The sequence below is a fragment of the Protobothrops mucrosquamatus genome, unplaced genomic scaffold (assembly GCF_001527695.2).
Source record: "Protobothrops mucrosquamatus isolate PMUCROS unplaced genomic scaffold, P.Mucros_1.0 scaffold10, whole genome shotgun sequence".
NCBI classification, from domain to species: Eukaryota; Metazoa; Chordata; class Lepidosauria; order Squamata; family Viperidae; genus Protobothrops; species Protobothrops mucrosquamatus.
In genome coordinates this window covers 2,149,280-2,165,956 of record NW_015386397.1, presented here as the reverse complement: position 1 = coordinate 2,165,956, position 16,677 = coordinate 2,149,280, and the positions used below count along the sequence as shown (strand labels likewise).

At 36.2% G+C, this 16,677-nt stretch overlaps 1 protein-coding gene across 1 annotated transcript; it reads right to left on the bottom strand.

The window, feature by feature from the left end:
* Window positions 1-1,634: 1,634 nt before the first annotated feature.
* PHB (prohibitin) lies at window positions 1,635-14,909 on the bottom strand. Its single transcript, XM_015810422.1, has 7 exons — window positions 14,798-14,909; window positions 13,260-13,389; window positions 9,184-9,345; window positions 8,250-8,392; window positions 6,942-7,058; window positions 3,222-3,317; window positions 1,635-2,016 (listed from the first exon to the last, which is right to left on the bottom strand). The coding sequence occupies exons 2-7, from the start codon at window positions 13,345-13,347 to the stop codon at window positions 1,804-1,806; spliced, it is 819 nt and encodes a 272-aa protein (XP_015665908.1). The 5' UTR covers window positions 13,348-13,389; window positions 14,798-14,909; the 3' UTR covers window positions 1,635-1,803.
* Between the last annotated feature and the right edge of the window lie 1,768 nt (window positions 14,910-16,677).

The window sequence follows — 16,677 nt, the reverse complement described above, 5'->3', positions numbered from 1 at the left end:
TTAGAGGGACAGTTTTTCCAGCAAGCGGGCCTGACCTAGGGAGGATTTTAGGTAGGGATAATTTTAAAAGTATTTTAATTGGAAACACAGCTGGTAATATTTGGTTTTAATTCGGCTTTTATCGGGGTTTATTTATTTTTATTTTTTTTTGTATTTTTGTATTTTTGTATTTTGTATTTTTTGTATTTTGTGTATATTATTTGTTTTTAATATGCTGTGAACCGCCCTGAGTCCTATGGGAGAAGGGCGGTATACAAATTAAAATAATAATAATAATAATAATAATAATAATAATAATAATAATGTTATGTGGGTAGGCTTCAAACATGCCCACAGAGGCTAGTAAGTCATCTGGAATGATGGCTTTTATGTCAACATCCTGAAGATTTGGTGCATGATGAACTTGTTCAAAGATCCGAGATTTAAGAAGGCTCTCCAAGTCGTTTTTTTACAGAACAATAAACAGAACTAAAAACATGCCAGAAAAACAGCTTGTACCATGACATGCTATATTACACCAATTTCCCAAGATGTGACTTACTGCTTCCTCCATCTGATATATTGCTTTATTCCTAGAGGTAAAGAAACCTTCTTTCTTGGTCTCTTATTATCTCCATCATCCACTTGTTAGCATACTCCCTAGTATCTCTGAAGCTCTACCTGAAAAATAAAGCCTTTCCTTTTCCAAGATGAATACTGACTTCTTAGCATTCAGTGAATCCTTCATGTATTCCACTGATACGATTGCAAGATGCTCCAGCCAAGCATTAGTGTGCTTCTTTTTGAAGATGCTATTCTCATATTTATCTAAAGCTGACCACTAGAGGAAGAGATGCCCTTCTGATCTGATCCAGCATTGCTCTTATGAACTTGAAATCTTAATTGCTGATAGGATTGTGATTCTCCAATAAATACTCATCCTGACCTAAAGTCATCTACAGAGACCCTTCAAATAAGCCTTAATTTTCACGGTCTAAGAAAAATGACTTTTTGATGGTTGGTCTTCCTTAAGCTCATAGTTTCAACAGCAATCTAGAACTTTCGTGTTTTTTCATATGTTCTGGATATATTTTCTATAGTTACAACTAATATTTCATCCCTAAAGTGTGGTATTAACTCTTTCATTTTATTACATTTTATTTCTCAATTCAGCATAGTTATTGCTTTTATCTTGAAATGATTCAAATTACTGCAATTTTATCCAGCTGTGTTTTAAATGTACAATATTGACAAATATCTATTTTATGAGATTTTTAGAAAACTTTTTAAAAATTCTATTCTATTGAAATATGGCATTGATACTAGCTCTTGCTAATATCATACTTTATTAAACACAATTATTAAAAAAAATTGATGGTTTATGAAAGGAAAAATAATATTCTCACTGTTGGCAGCTTCTGTGCTAAATGAATTTTTTTTAAAGTAATCATGATCCTCAATTGCATGAACATCAGGCTATAAATGGAATATATTCTAAACTGTTTTATGGGCCACAGATTGCTGACAATCAACATTGCTTTCTCCAGAAGATGTATAATTTAGATTACTCAGCACTATCTTGCCAATTCAGCCATCCTTTACAGCTTTTATTCTAAGTATTGATCTTCTAAAAAGAATACTCTAGAAGGAGAATATGAAGAACGATTGCCTTTATTACTTGAAGGGATTTTCAATCAGCCTTAATTTCTTATATTTTTAACCCAACTGAGAAAGCTTAGGATTACTTTGGCAAATTTGTCTCCCCTCCCACAAGGAAAGAGTAGAAAAAAGGGTGGGGAGACAGCAGGTGAAGTCGGAGGACACTTATTGGGGTAGTTGAAGCAACACTGACTGTCCCGATGGCAGATAGGTGATGTTACGGGACCGCGAGAGCTGATAAGCAATATCTTCAGCTGCTTCAAGCTTCCGCAATTCTATAAGGCCATCACCTACTGAAGCCAATGAATCGGCAATTAACTCAGCTGCTTTTGAATCTCCCTCAGCTGAAATTATAGCTGCTTTCTTCTGCTGCTCAGCCTGTAGAAATGCAACAGAGAGCAAAAAAATTACATCAGGAAAAAAAAGGTAAGTGCCATGTATTATCTAGCTAATGAAAGAATTGTGGTACTTATAAGGCAATAACCAAAATAAGGCAATTAACAAAACAAATATAGGACAGACAGAATGAATATGCTTGGAAAAACAATATCAGATTGGTACTTCTGATATTTTGATAAAGCAAGAGTAACAATTCTGCTTACTATGTTAATGTTCTAATATTGGTATTGCTACTATTCCTAGCACATGAGAGAGAGCAGATGTCAAGAAAGAGAAATCCCTGCTATCCTTTTTAATAGAACCATTAAAGAAGTTTCTCCCAGAGCAAGCAGCTAGAAAGAATGATCTAAGATCAATTAAATAGGTACTTTGAAAGTTCCCACTATATATGCATGGTGGAGACTTTGATATTTTCACTTATGCTTTTGCCATGCCCTAGATCAGTGGTGGCGAACCTATGGCACGGGTGCCAAAGGCGGCACTCAGAGCCCTCTCTGTGGGCACGCGCCCTGTCGCCCCAGTCCTAGGCCTTCAGCTGGGTTTTATAAAACCTTTTCGCTTTAGGCCTCCGCCGCCATGTGCAAAAAAAAAAAAAAAAAAGAAAAAAAAAAGGTTCAATCAATCAGTCAACATATAGAATGTGCAGTTGCTTATCACACTTAATGTATTTGTATTGATTTTAGTCATTTGTATGTGCTTATGACTAGAATGTGCAAAACTCATCAAATCGGGAAAGTTTTGGAGAATTTGGGAATGTTCCATTTCTTTCCTTAGATCGTGCTATTCTAGGTGCTGTTCAATGATTCTGGAAGTAAATCTTTTGATCTAAAAGCAGTTTGATGTACTCCACTGGTAGTTCAGTTTCAATACAAGGCTGCTTGTATTTGAAATGCCATATCCAGGAGATCTCAAACCACTTCCAATTTAGTAGAATTGCTTGTGAAAGCCACCAAACTGTGGCAAAAATAATATGGTGCAGAGGAGATTTCAGCATTATCTCGAGGAGAAACAAAATGTTCTGGAGTTTTTGAAATTAGTTCCTGAATAAGTGAGTTCTGCATATCCCTATTTATGGCTATAACTAGATGCTAGAAATGACAATTTGTGACAAATGGAGCATTAAAAAAGGAGATGAAAATCTTTTCAGCAAGGAGTGAGCTAAAGTTGCCTGTACACATTCTCACCTTTTCCACTATGAATCTGGCCCTTTCAGCTTCTTGTTGGGCAACTTGCTTCATTTCTACTGCTTCTGTGAATTCTTTTCCAAATGTCAGGTGTGTCTGAGATGGAAAGTGAAAAATAATATCAGTGAGTTATAATAATATAAACCACTGTTTCTCAACTTTGACAGCTTGAAGATGTGTGGATTTTAACTCCCAGAATTACCTAGCAAGCATACTGGAGAACTTTGGGAATTAAAGTCGATATATCTTCAAATTGCCAAAGTTGAGAAACACTGATAACAAACTATTAATATCACTTCCACAGGTAATTGTGTCCTCCTAGCATATATATAACGAGAAATGAGAACAGTTTGGCTTCCAGAGACCTTCCATTGCTATTTCCATTCCCATTCCCTACTTCCAACAAATCATATTACCAGATAGGTTTCTGTATCCCACTGAAAGATTGGAAGAATGGAATTCCAGCTTGAACTCCATGGCTCCCATAGAGCTAAGATTTTAATTTCCATAATCATCCAGACAACGTGGTGAATGGATCTTAAAGGGTGTCAAGTTGGAGAAGCCACAAAACAAAACATACATGTATCCTCAAGACAAGCAACACAAGGAGTGGAGACAACTTCCCTTGCGTCAAGTCACTCTCACAACCATCTAGGGGTCATATGAAGTGTAGATCCGCCTTTTTTCCATTCTGTATTTTTGTGGGCAAGTGAGATTGTCTTCTACGCACCCTCTATCTCATTCACATGCTTGTTTTGGTTAAAAAATAGGTCAGAAAACTATGTTAGAAAGTTAATTAGGTTTCTATGATGGGGTCAACTAGCTTATGAACTGTCAATTTCTGCAGAACAGAAGAGTCAAAGAATATGATTTCTTTTGATACAAATAGGAAAGTTGTAGTAGGGTATTGAGAAAGATTAATTTTGAGAAGGCTGCAAAGGAGTAAGTCTCATAGCGTTGTGGAAAACGAAAAGCAAATGAGGAATCTGAGCAAAATTAATAATAGCAGTGTGTTGAAATGTACGAAGAAAGATAAGAAGCGGCAAGGCCACTTAAGGTTTTTGTGTTCAAGGAAAATAAAGATTGTGCAGAAACCAAGAAAAAATAAAGATAACAGAGCAGCATCTAGAAAAGTTTTAAATACATTTCTCACAGTAAATGGAGCCAGTTTTTTAGTGGGGGATTCTTTTGACAATACTGGGGACATAGTCAGTTGAAGGCAATTTTTGTCATGCATTTATTTAGACTTGTCCTCTCCTTATCCAGAGAGGAATCACAGAGAGCAGATCTACTTCTCAGCTTTTTATTCCATTGTGGCTGTTGGCTATGATTTTAGTGGAGACATCTTCAGCTTGCTATTTCTTCGCCAGAAGTGTTATGGATAATATATATTTTCTAAATATTTTCAAATGCTGAGCTATATCAGTATAGTGTGCTATATGTGGAAAACTTCTTGTGTGAGATTTTCCATATCATAGCCTTAATGTAGACAAAAACAACATAGAATCTAAGCTTCCATTTTCTTTCCTACAGAAGTTCAATCTTGTGGTTGAATTTGGATGTTGGATATTTGGAATGATAATTATTGGAAGATAACCATTTTCTCATGTTCTCCAGCAATATAAGTTATTTGATGAAGCAAGTTCAGCAACAAGATGAAACATAATAATGATGAAACTTTGTCTTTTTCCAGCTATTGTTTTTTTTGTGCGCATGGAGTTTAGAAAGAAGAAAATTTCTGATTAAAAAGCCAGAGAGAAATTTATTCAAATGGGTACAGAAGTAGCAATCTGTTTTGGCCATATATATTACTTTAGTATTTTTTTTAAGTTAGGGATCTCCTAGTTGGGGAGGAAAAGGTGCTTCTATGCTTTATTTCTGCATGCCTTGTAAGACTAGTGTTTTTTTCTCTCTCTCTCTCTCTGTATGTTTTTAAAATATTTTTATATGTTTCTACAGTTTTTATATTCTTGTCATTTCTAGTGGTTTCTTAGAATGTTACAAGCTCAAAATGTCTTTCCAAAGACTTATTATTACTATATTTTAATAGTTTTGGTAAAGTAAAATTTGAAGCCATTTTCTACAAGCTCTTGTTTTCCCAGACGAGGATTTTTAATCTAACCTATATAAACGGAATTCCAAAACTGCTAAAAAAAGGTGGTAAATCTTCTAATTTAGATGTTTTTTAAATTTTGGTAACTAAAGGTTGGTGGTGCTTATTAGCTGCTATGGGTCTATAAAGTGACATAATCAATTAATTTATCAAAACACAGTTGGATAGAATGAGTTCTAACTTATGGCAAATATCACCAGTTTTTTTATTATAATTTTTCTGACATCAATTAAGTAGGTAATGTTCTCATAAGATCCAGCAGAGGGAACTCCCAAACTTTCTAAGTCTACTATTGTATTTATCCTGAGAATCAGTCTTTTGCTGGTTATATAATTATTCATCTATTTTAGAGATTGCTTTTAATCTTAAGGCACGAGTAGGGGAAAAGATTTGACCACAAAGCTGGATACAACTATAAACTCTCCCACAGGGGAAACAAAGTCATAACAAAGTCTCATTCCCATCACAAAATTCCTGTTTTCCTTCCACAAATAACATCCACTCCTGGAAAAAAAATGCCGAATTGCGGTAACTAAAAGCACCAGAAATGCTTTGAAGCAGTTTCTCTCCAAGAACATGGAAAATATAGGACAGGCCCAGCTCCATGTGCTAGTTTCATCCAGCCTGTATCTTTCCATTTTGAGAAGAGTAGAGAATGGGACAAGCAGAGGCAGCCTTATTTCAAAGAATTACTAACACTTGGTACAATTTCCTCCCTGTGAAAAGACATGAGTAGAATAAAGACAAGTGTTTTGGGGAAAACTTCCCTTTCTGATAACTGCAGCAAAATTATTTACACCCAAAGATGGAAAAATGAAATACCCACAATAGAATATTAAATTATAAAATTAATGACATTTGTGGAAATGACAAAGCTGACTGGTTTGATTGGGGAAAAGACGATAGACTTTTTTTTTAAAAGACTGGAAGCCTGGATTTTTTGTTAAAAGAAGACTGAATTAATGATTTATAGACATGGGATTTAGAAAGGTCAAAAATTCTGGAAGGAAACAGAATAAGATAGCAATTATTCAATAGAAAGAAAGACAGAAGTGATAAGTCTATATTTTCTTTCCTTTTATGTTACTTTTAATCTTTTAATTTTGTATCCTTTTACTGTGTTAAAAAAATCTAATTCAGGACCTGTGATGCAGAGGCAGACTGGATATTCACTATTCTTTAAAGTATGTTAAAGTATGAATATTTTATAGATTAAAAAAAAAGAAAACATTAACTTTATGAGTGGGGAAAACAGAAAAAAACCCTATAGACCAATCTACTCAGAAATGGATCTTTTTTTCTGATTCTGTATCAAAGTTATACAATCCACTAATAGACAAATTGGCCACAACTTTAGAGTCCTAGATGAGGCTTTTTCCTCTCATTGACAGAGATGATCAGGTATTGATGCCTCTCAGCTCCCAGTCCACTGTTCAGGGACGATAGGAGTTGGATTTTGGAAATATCAAAAGGTATATAAGTACCCCAACATCTATGAATGAATGATTATAGAAAGCACCTATACCCTTTATTGTGGTACATTTAATTAAGGGTAGACTAGAAATATATATAAAATTACACAGCTTCTAGATTAGAATGCCTCTTACCAAGGAAACATCATCTAAAATGAGTCCAAATGTTGCTGCTCTTTCTGTGAGATCTTCACTCACTTGTCTGGAAACCAGCTCTCTTTGTGTGATTAGCTCCCCAGCATCAAAGCGAGCCTGGAATAATGAGATATGCAAAACATCAGTTAGAATAGACAGCAAAGCTAAAATTAGAACTACTGATTTATTAACGTTTAATCCCAAATCAGATAGAATTTTGGCCCATCAACAACTATTATGCACCACATTTAATAACAAGCATTATTTTCTTGCTGTTTCAGTGATAGCCTTCCCACAGGCATCAACTGCTCCTATGGGAAATAGCAGGTCAGTCTGAATTAGATTTCAGACTAAACTGTTCGTTGGAAATGAATTTCAATCTGGTCCATCCCTAGTATGTCTTGGATTAAAAACCTCATTATCTCTTTCCCTAATAAACATAGGGATATGTCACATCAGTGTGTATGTAAGTATATAGATCTGTCCGAAGCCTTGCTATAAAAGCAGGATATTTTTTTAAAAAAAATGTTTGAAATTATTTCCTTATACTTTTATAAAATTAATCTTAAATTTCATATTCAGCTTCACTCTTTCACATATACATATATAAATCATTCTTATACACTGAAACATACTCCTATAATCTACTCACTTGTACCAGTAGAGAGTGAACAAAAAGAAGTAAAAAAAGCATCCATGAGATATAAGGCAAGGATGGGAAATGGGATAATAAGATTGGATCAGATAAAGGAAGAGGTTACTAAATAAGGAAGGAGAAATAGGAGTGAAAACATAGATCTTACTGTACAGACACTAAGTGGTAAAATCTCATCACCACAATATATGCACACTTTCAAGTTCATGCCTCTAAATCCCCAAGTTATTTTTTAAAAATGTGATGCCTCATATTCCTCTTATTGTTTAGTCCCTGCAAACTGTTTGCTCTGGAGTGTACTGGATTAATATAATTTCTGAGTATTCCTTCTAAGATGCCTTCCTCCTTTGTTTATGTATGGCATCTTCCCCTTTTCTCCTTCCAAGAAAGAAAAATGTAATGTCCACATGTGAAACTGACAGGAGGCAGGTTCACTAGGAGCTTTCATGTGCTGTATAAAAATATGTCCAAAGACAGAAAAGAAAGGTAACAGAATTAGAAAGGCTTTTGACAGTCAGAAGGAATAATTGGCTCCACAAAATAAAATGAAATAGTCCCTGCCCTTTGCAGCATCCCACTAACTGAAGCAATTAGAACTGTGAAAATAATTCCTAGCCTCATAAGAGAAGACATTGTCTTATCCTATCTCTTACCACCACGGATTTGAGGATCTCAGTTGTGATGGAAGGCAATACTCGTTCATCATAATCTTCGCCAATAGTGGTGAAAATGCGGGGGAGTTGCGTCATCACTGGCCTGAACAAGATTCGGAGTGTGATATTCACATTCTGTAGATCTACCCAGAAGACAGGAAGGAGATTGTAGCAGTTACATATTTATAAATCAAGAAGGAAGCCGTTCTGAGCCTATACCAAGCTTCCCACACCTAGTTTTTGAGAGTCTATTGAGACTCCCTGAATTCCATCAGTATAGTCATCCAGAAGATACTTAGATAAGCCTTGCACATACATATTTTGGAAGCCAAAATAAAGGATGATCTGCTGCCAAATAATCTAACCCAATTTTCTCTCCTAAATAGTTCTAGGCCAACTTTATTAAGGATAAAGATGACCATCACAATAGTTCCCCCCCCCCACTCCAATCCTATCTAGTAAACTTTGCTAGTTTTTACTTTCTTGCTGCATTAGAGAATATAGGCTCCAGGAAGGGAAAAACATCCCAAACTAGGTAAGATGAACTGCAAACCATTGCCCCTTCCCTCTCCCCCAAAATGTAGGAGTATGTGCATGGGGGAAGAGGATAACAAGTTGGTGTGTTTTTAACTCTTATTTCCATAATACAAATAGAATAGGATGGTTTGTTTTGGTGATACTTTTTCATTAAATTATAGTTTTGAGTCCTTGTAATATTCATAGCAGGGATACAAAAGTGGCTTGCCACTGATATCTACTTTATCTTCTTGGGGCTTTCTGGTGATCTGTCATCTAAGTACTAACCAAATGAAATTTGTCTTAATTTGAGATGAAGATATGCTAGATGCTATTATATGCTCAAGCTTTACATGTCAAATTACCTACCTCAGCTCTCCATTCTATTAATAAAAATAGGGTCTGTCTCGCTGCTTACCTTTGCTTCCAGTGATTACAGGCAGATTGCGAGGGCGGGAGCGGCAGTCAAAGATTATTGGCTTTTGAACCCAAGGAATGAGAAAATGGGTTCCTTCTCCCACCACTATGTCTTGAACACCTTGGAATCGATCAAATATGACAGCCCGATGGCCTGCATCCACTGCAAATAGGGGGAAAAAAATCAAACAACATCCTTTGAATGCAAGAAAAGCCAGGAAAAATTAAATCCTTTTTGTATTCTTTATTTGTGTCAGAAGCACCTACAAATTATAGACTTACAAAATGCAACAGTGACCCAATAAAATAGGTAATCAAAATAGAGCATGTATAAAAAGCATATAAAATAAACAGGATTAAAACTAAATGACATTCGCTTAGCATTGAACTACGCCGACAGTGTTTTCTCTTGCCAGCATGAGGTCTTCTTCCATACATGTTGAAGGACATCGTATGCACTGTAGTATGTGTGAAAGTATCTTCTGTAAGGAAGCCCCATTTTCTTAGATTGTTTTTGATCTTCATACTCTGCACGCAGTCTATTTAGTGATTTTTATACAGGCCAAGGCTGTTTTTGACCAGGTAGCAGACAGTTGTATGGTTGTACCCAGTTGCCTGGTAGCTCTGTATTCACTTTCTATCGTTTCAGGGTGATCTCTGACAGCCAGTTGTTAGGAGGGACAGAAGTTTTGAGAAAACTGTTCCTCAATCTCAGCCTTGATCTTGGGAGATTGATGGCCATAACCCCCACATTCTGCGCAGCACTTTCTTGCAGAATTTCTTTGGGTGTGGGGTGAATACCAGCTAGATAAGGTTTTAGACACTCTGTGACCACTCTCGCTGTTTCATTTAGGGCCACATCCACCTGTTTTGCATGTTTTGATCTATACTAAACAGAGCTGGCATATTCTCTTATAGAGTTAACATAGGGCTAATGCAGATGTTCTTAATGTGTGTGGTTGGGCACTCCAACTTATGCCCATTATTTCTTCAAAATGCTGTTCCTAGCAAATATTTTCTGTTTGGTATTAAAATAGTGGTCTTAAAAGTAAGTGAGCAGTCCAGAGAGTTAATCCCAGATATTTTGGAGTAGTGCAATATTCTATGTTCTTTTTGCATTATTATTTCCAGATTGTAGCTTTCACCAATCAAGTACTCACTGGATATATAGAATCACAACTCATTTATTCACTGCCATTATTATGTGTGGAAAAGTAATAATCTCCAGTTCATGTGCTTTGGTAGGCCTGTGGCCAAATACAAATTGCCCTATCAGAGAAATGGAGAAGCATCACTGTTGTGCTAATTATTTCATTAACTGACCAGTTCAAAGCAGCTTATGACTGGATTACTTACAATTCTGCCAATGCTCCCTAAACTCCATTCTAGCTGAAACTGATTAAAGACATTAGTGATTAAATCTGGAATGTTCTATATACAATAATTTGTTCTCCCACAAAGTGATAGCTCCTCTATGCTCTTGTTTATATCAGATCATGTCAAGAAAAAAATCAATTCCTTGAGATTTTATCTTTATCATAATCATCTCTGCCTCACTAATGTAACCCTTATGTCAGCTCTTTCTCAATCCTGAAGTATTACAACCATCAGAATTTGCACTCTGAGATACATCCCAAAACTTATGAAAAACGCCTTGCTGGGGATGTTTTATGTCACTAATATCATTTTACATAGAGGTAGTCTTCTACTTAAGAACCATTCATATAATGACCAAAGTTAAAATATCACTGAAAGTGACTTAGAATCAGTCCTCACACTTACGACCACTGCAGCACCCCCAAAGTCATGGGATCAAAATTCAAGTACTTGGCAACTAATATGCATTTACAATGGTTTCAGTGTCCCAGGTCACATGATTGCCATCTGCAATCTTCCCAGCCAGCTTCCAATAAGCAAATTCAATGGGGGAAGCAGGATTCGCTTAATGACCATGATTCATTTAACAACTGTGGCTAATAGATAGTAAAATCAGGTGCAACTCACTTAACTGCCTTGCTTAGCAATGGAAATTCTTGTCCCAATTTTTGGTTGTTAGTCAAGAATTACTTGTACTTCAACTGAGAATATAATAGCGTACTGTGCTACTGTTCAGAGTTTCAGCCAACAATGTCCTTTTTTAGAGTGCCCCATCAACTTATTCTTCAAATTAGCCTATATCTCATTTCATCTTATACTTGGGGTTGATTTTGAAAACATTATCCCATCTAGAACTTTCCCATTTATTTTCTTCTCTTATATTTCTGGAAATCTTGTGGTTTCTGAAGCTTGCTAATGCTTTTTTCTTTCACTGGGATAATATTATATATCAGCCCCACTAGTTAGATCAGACTAGGAAACCATGTTTAAGGACAAATACTTAAATAGTATTTGGGAAAAGGACAATTGTGCCGTCCTCTGATTTTCATTTGCTCAGATAGAATTATATAACTGCTTCTCTTTTCTCAAAGACAAAATGCACAATTTGGGAAAATTCTCTTAGATTCAGTACAAGTCTCCATACTATACCCAACAAGGAATTGATCTGCTTATGCTGTACCACAAACTATGGTTGCTTGAGAAACCATTATTGATGACCAATGCAATGTTTTTTTCAACCAATCCACTTTTAAAGATAGCTTGGAAATTTCAATTAGTATAGAATACTTGAATAATGTAGAAGCCAGACATTCAGATCATAGTTCACTATTGTGTGCCAATCACATTGGTTACGTCTTTGTTGTGTACTTAAATTGTTATTGTAATCTCTTAAAATTTTGAAATAAGCTACTACTTGCTTCAGCGTTAATTTTAGACGTTCTATTAGATGTTATCAGAATCAATAGATCCTAGAGATTGGGTTTTTCAGCAACACATTCATATCTTTGTACCAGTAATTTGAAAATATAAAGGTGTGGGGAAATCTACTTTAAGAGAGGTACAACTCTTGGTGATTGCATTCATACTGTTTTCTTGGCAACATCACAAAAGTACTTTTAAAGCACTTAACTTTAATTACTAACAGTAATTTAACTTTTAGGGGTTTTTTGCAAGCTCTCCAGCCTGTCTAGTTTACAGTCCCAGGATTTCCTAGTGCTTTTCCATCAAAGTATTGCCCATATCTACTATTCTTAGCTTCTTCAAGATCAGAGGTCAAAGGATGCTGCCATCTGCTGAGACTTTTAAGGCAGAACACATTGCACACATTTCAACTTCTGTTCAGGAAAACAGTGCAATGCTACATTTTAAAATTGACATTTAGTTGCACACAATTTAAAATATAATTGTGATACTCCTTGCAAGGTTTTGCTCAGAAAAACCTTAAAAGCCTTAAAATGTAACTGACCCATGATAGATAAACAGCACTGGTACTAAATTCTACAAGAGTTAGGAAAGTACTGTTCAATGGCTAAAGAAGAATAACTGTAGGACAGCGGTTCTCAACCTATGGGTCGCGACCCCATTTGGGGTCGATTGACCATTTCATGGGGGTCGCCAAGCAAGGCTGTCTGCCATTTTTTTTTCCTTTTCCGGCGGGTGCCTTACCTCCCTTGGGCTGGGCCAGCTGGTGGTCGGCCTGCTCCATCTCTGCCGCTTGCCAGCTATGCCTAGGCCGGCGCAGGGGGCGGAACCACGCATGCACGGCGCTCCCGGGCAGGGAAAGTCCTTGACTTACAACCGGTTGGGTAGTCCTCGACTTATGACCGGTTTAGTCCTCAACTTACAACCGGTTTAGTCCTCGACTTACGACCGGTTTAGTCCTCGACTTACGACCGGTTGGGGGTCGCGGCATTAAAAAGGTTGAGAACCACTGCTGTAGGAAATGGTAGGGTTTGATTATAGGCTTAATTCTACTAGAATTGTCATTCTTCCGGCCATCACAGAAGAAGAGGAAAAAATGAGCTATGTTTTCTGTAGTTTTTTAAATATTCTTTGAAGAATTTAAAAGAATCTTCTAAAAATGTAGACTTCAGATTTTTAAACAAAATCATTATTATTCAAGCTCATCAGTTCCTATCTTAAAATTTTCTTGGTTATCTCACAGGAAAGAAAATGCCATGCAGAGAAACTCTTCCTTACCATTATACAGAGCGGAGTTGACAACTCCACCAACTATTGCCAGTCCCAAGCCGAGTTTACCCACAGTCTCAAAAATTTTGGAAGCCATTGTCAATATAAGTCCTGCTTCTGTTTTCTGGCAGAATAACACCTATGCAAGTAGGAAAAAAAATCCAGTAATAAGAGAAGTTGGAGCAAAGAAATGGCTTCTCAGATAATCCTTTTGCATAAAGAGCAGCTTTCTATCCCTATTTTTTTTTTTAAAAAAAGCTTCATAGAATACAGTAGTTTCTTAAGAATGCTATTTGGATAATTTAAGATACAATCCCTAGAACAATATGCAGCAATCCAGACTTTAAGGGGAAAAATTATTAGAATGCTGATATAGCTTTGAAGAAATCATGTGATCTCAGTAAAAAAGCAGCATGCTTGATTTAAGATGAACTTGAATGTGCAATGTGAATGCCCAAATCACCTTTTCCTCTTTGAATCCAGATTGCTGCACAACCCTAGACATTTCCAAATGTAGTATCTTACCTTATCTATATATAGAACATTTCCAAAAACTTATTTTCCCATATTCAAGAACATCAGAATCTAGAATTAAGGGTGCTAAATTAATAAGATTTAATCTTTAAAAATTATTCTTTAATCCTAGGATAAAATGTTCTTATTGAATACAAATTATGGAAGAATATTAAGATAGTCTGCTCAGATTAGTCTTGTCACATTTTTTCTGTTTTGGGGCAATTAGCAAATACATTAAGAAGACTAAACTGGCAAATGAATAAGCATGCCTAACTGTCAGACCAACTTTCATCAGCCTCTTTAACTCATGTGACTTTCAAATGTTTTACCTCAGGAAAACTCCCATCCACGGTCTCTACATTCAGTGCTGCAATGTGTTCTGTGGACACATTCTTAGAATCCTGTAACTGTTAAAGCTTGATGGGTCTGACGGGACTCTATTTTCCAAACAAAGTACACATCCTATACTCCTTGGGTGTTCTAGGCTCTGGGTTAACCCAATAGCTGTGGCAAGCTTTTTTTTTTTTAATGAACTCTTTTTAAGATGTAAGTACAGCCTTTTCCAAAGCTCTTGAATGTATTTTAATATAAATTTCCACAGCAACTTTTATTCTAGCTAATCTCTCCATTATAACATCTTCCTCTCTCAGGAGCCCACTCTTTGCAAATCCTCTCTCTAGTCTAATCCCTACGATCTATATTGAAATACCTAAGATACTTGCTTCACTCCGGTTTTAGAAGACTTCACGACGAGCATGTGCAATTCATTTCCAGAATCTGCCCATCCCCCCAAATCCCCTTACCTACCCCAGCCATTTCTCCATTTTGTGGTCATGCTTTTCCATCTGCGGCTTAAAACGTTCATTTGTGAGAATTCTGCACCGCATCCATTCAGCAAAACCCAAATATCAGAATTTTTTTTCAAACATACTTTTGCATTTCATCACCCCGCGTTTTGCTAATTCTCCACAGTTATTTCACAACAAAAGATATACCCAGTTCAGCAGAAGGGAAAAGAAGGCAAAGCTCACCTCCTAACGAAGAGTTGACCTCCACATGAAGACTCCACCGAACTACCTATTTTTCTGTGCTTACGCACAAGGCGCACCCGAGCGTTGGCTCTTGCTAGCTGTGGCAGTGCCTGACGGGATTCGTAGTTCTTTCAACGGTAAAGACAAAAACAAAAGCCTCAGCACCATGGGTCGTGTACAAGCAAGATGAAACTTCGAATCCCGAACGGCATCGCATTGCAAAGGCCCACCCTTTCCTATTGGCGCACGCCGCAGGGCTTCATGGGAATTGTTCGCTGGTTAAACTGAGCCAGGCGGTAAGCACGAGGGAAAGGTGAACGTGGGAGTGCATGATATTTTTTCCTCTTCCGCTTGGAGATGAAGAACTTAGTGGTTAAAGCTTGAATATGCCATTTTTGGAATTGGTGTAGGAAAGAGAAGAATGATGTATACAGAACACGCCCCCCCCCCGCTTTTCTTTCGCAGCTGGAAGTCCTACACCTGTTTAAGAATATAGAGCGGGATTAAAAAAAAGTTTTAATGGCCTAACAGGTTTTGTGCGCAAAGTGGAAGCCGTGTTCATGGTTTACTTAACCGTGGTTTTTTAAATATATGGGGTGTGAATGAAAGTCTAACCAGTGAGATTTGCAGTTTAGTGTAGTTCTAATAGTTAGATTTAAGTCATGCCTTTTCTCCTGGCATTTACCTGGCAACTCCTTACTCTTAGTTTCAAATTACCAAATTAAAATCGTCTATGGCTGTATTATAAAAGTGTGGGCACTATATGCAAATAACAAGAGCAACATTGCTGTTCTAACCTTAGCATATTTGAAGAATATACAGAGTGCTATTTCATCCAAAAGCTGAAAGGTTTTCTTGTTTTCAATATGTAAAGATACTTTCATGTGTGAAGATAAGTTAACCCTAATTTTGAATTTTTTCTCCAAATTGAGATAGGTTCATAAAATCAAATGACTTTGTTACATAATGACATATAAATATAATAGCTGAGGTGACTATGCTTCAGATGTAATTTGAATTCAGAAAACTGGATTGGTCACATATTATAGGCTCCTTCAATATATAATTCAGAAATAAAAATTTAAAAGTACAGCTAATGTGTTCAACATTTTAAGTTGTTGACTGAATTGAAGGAAGCAATTTTTCAAAGAAACATTTATCTAAAAGATCAAGAAGATACTTTTGCTTTTCATCACAATAATTTATATCTATGCATATGGTACAGAAGTGTATATATAGGGGTTGTCTCCCATCTATATGAATTCTTTTAGTGATGGTTGACTATCCATTTTGACAAATCTGCATTCAATGCATCAGATCATAGTTGTACCAATATATTCATGATGTATATTTAACCAAAAGAACATTTTTCAATGAACAGTGATCACATACCAATGGATGGATAGCTAATATTAAACATCATTGTTTTTTTCCCCTCCCACCCATCAGTTTTCCTTCAGGAGGAAAAATAAAGTTTACCCATTTAAAGCATAATACTTAAAATACAAAGGTAAGAGGATTGCATTCTGACATAGGTAATTCTCTAGAAGTTATATGGCAGTGCTGGTTGGGACTAAAGTTGCAAATATTTCTTATTTGTGAACTTATGTGTATTGCCTTGCTGATTTACGCAGAACATATTTATTGAGCAGAGTCTCTGTTTTTTAGTGGGGAAAAACAACTAATTGCTCCATGAAACACTTGGAGGGATAGTCACAGATATTTTTATCTATAACTTTTGTTATTGTTTGGAAGTTTGAAAAATGGGTTGTGTGTTGGCTTTAATAGCAAATACTTGAATGTTTACTGATTAAGAGGTTACAATCTGATGCCCAGAGTTGGATGTAACATCAGATAAAGTCCAAAACTAGCAGAATTTT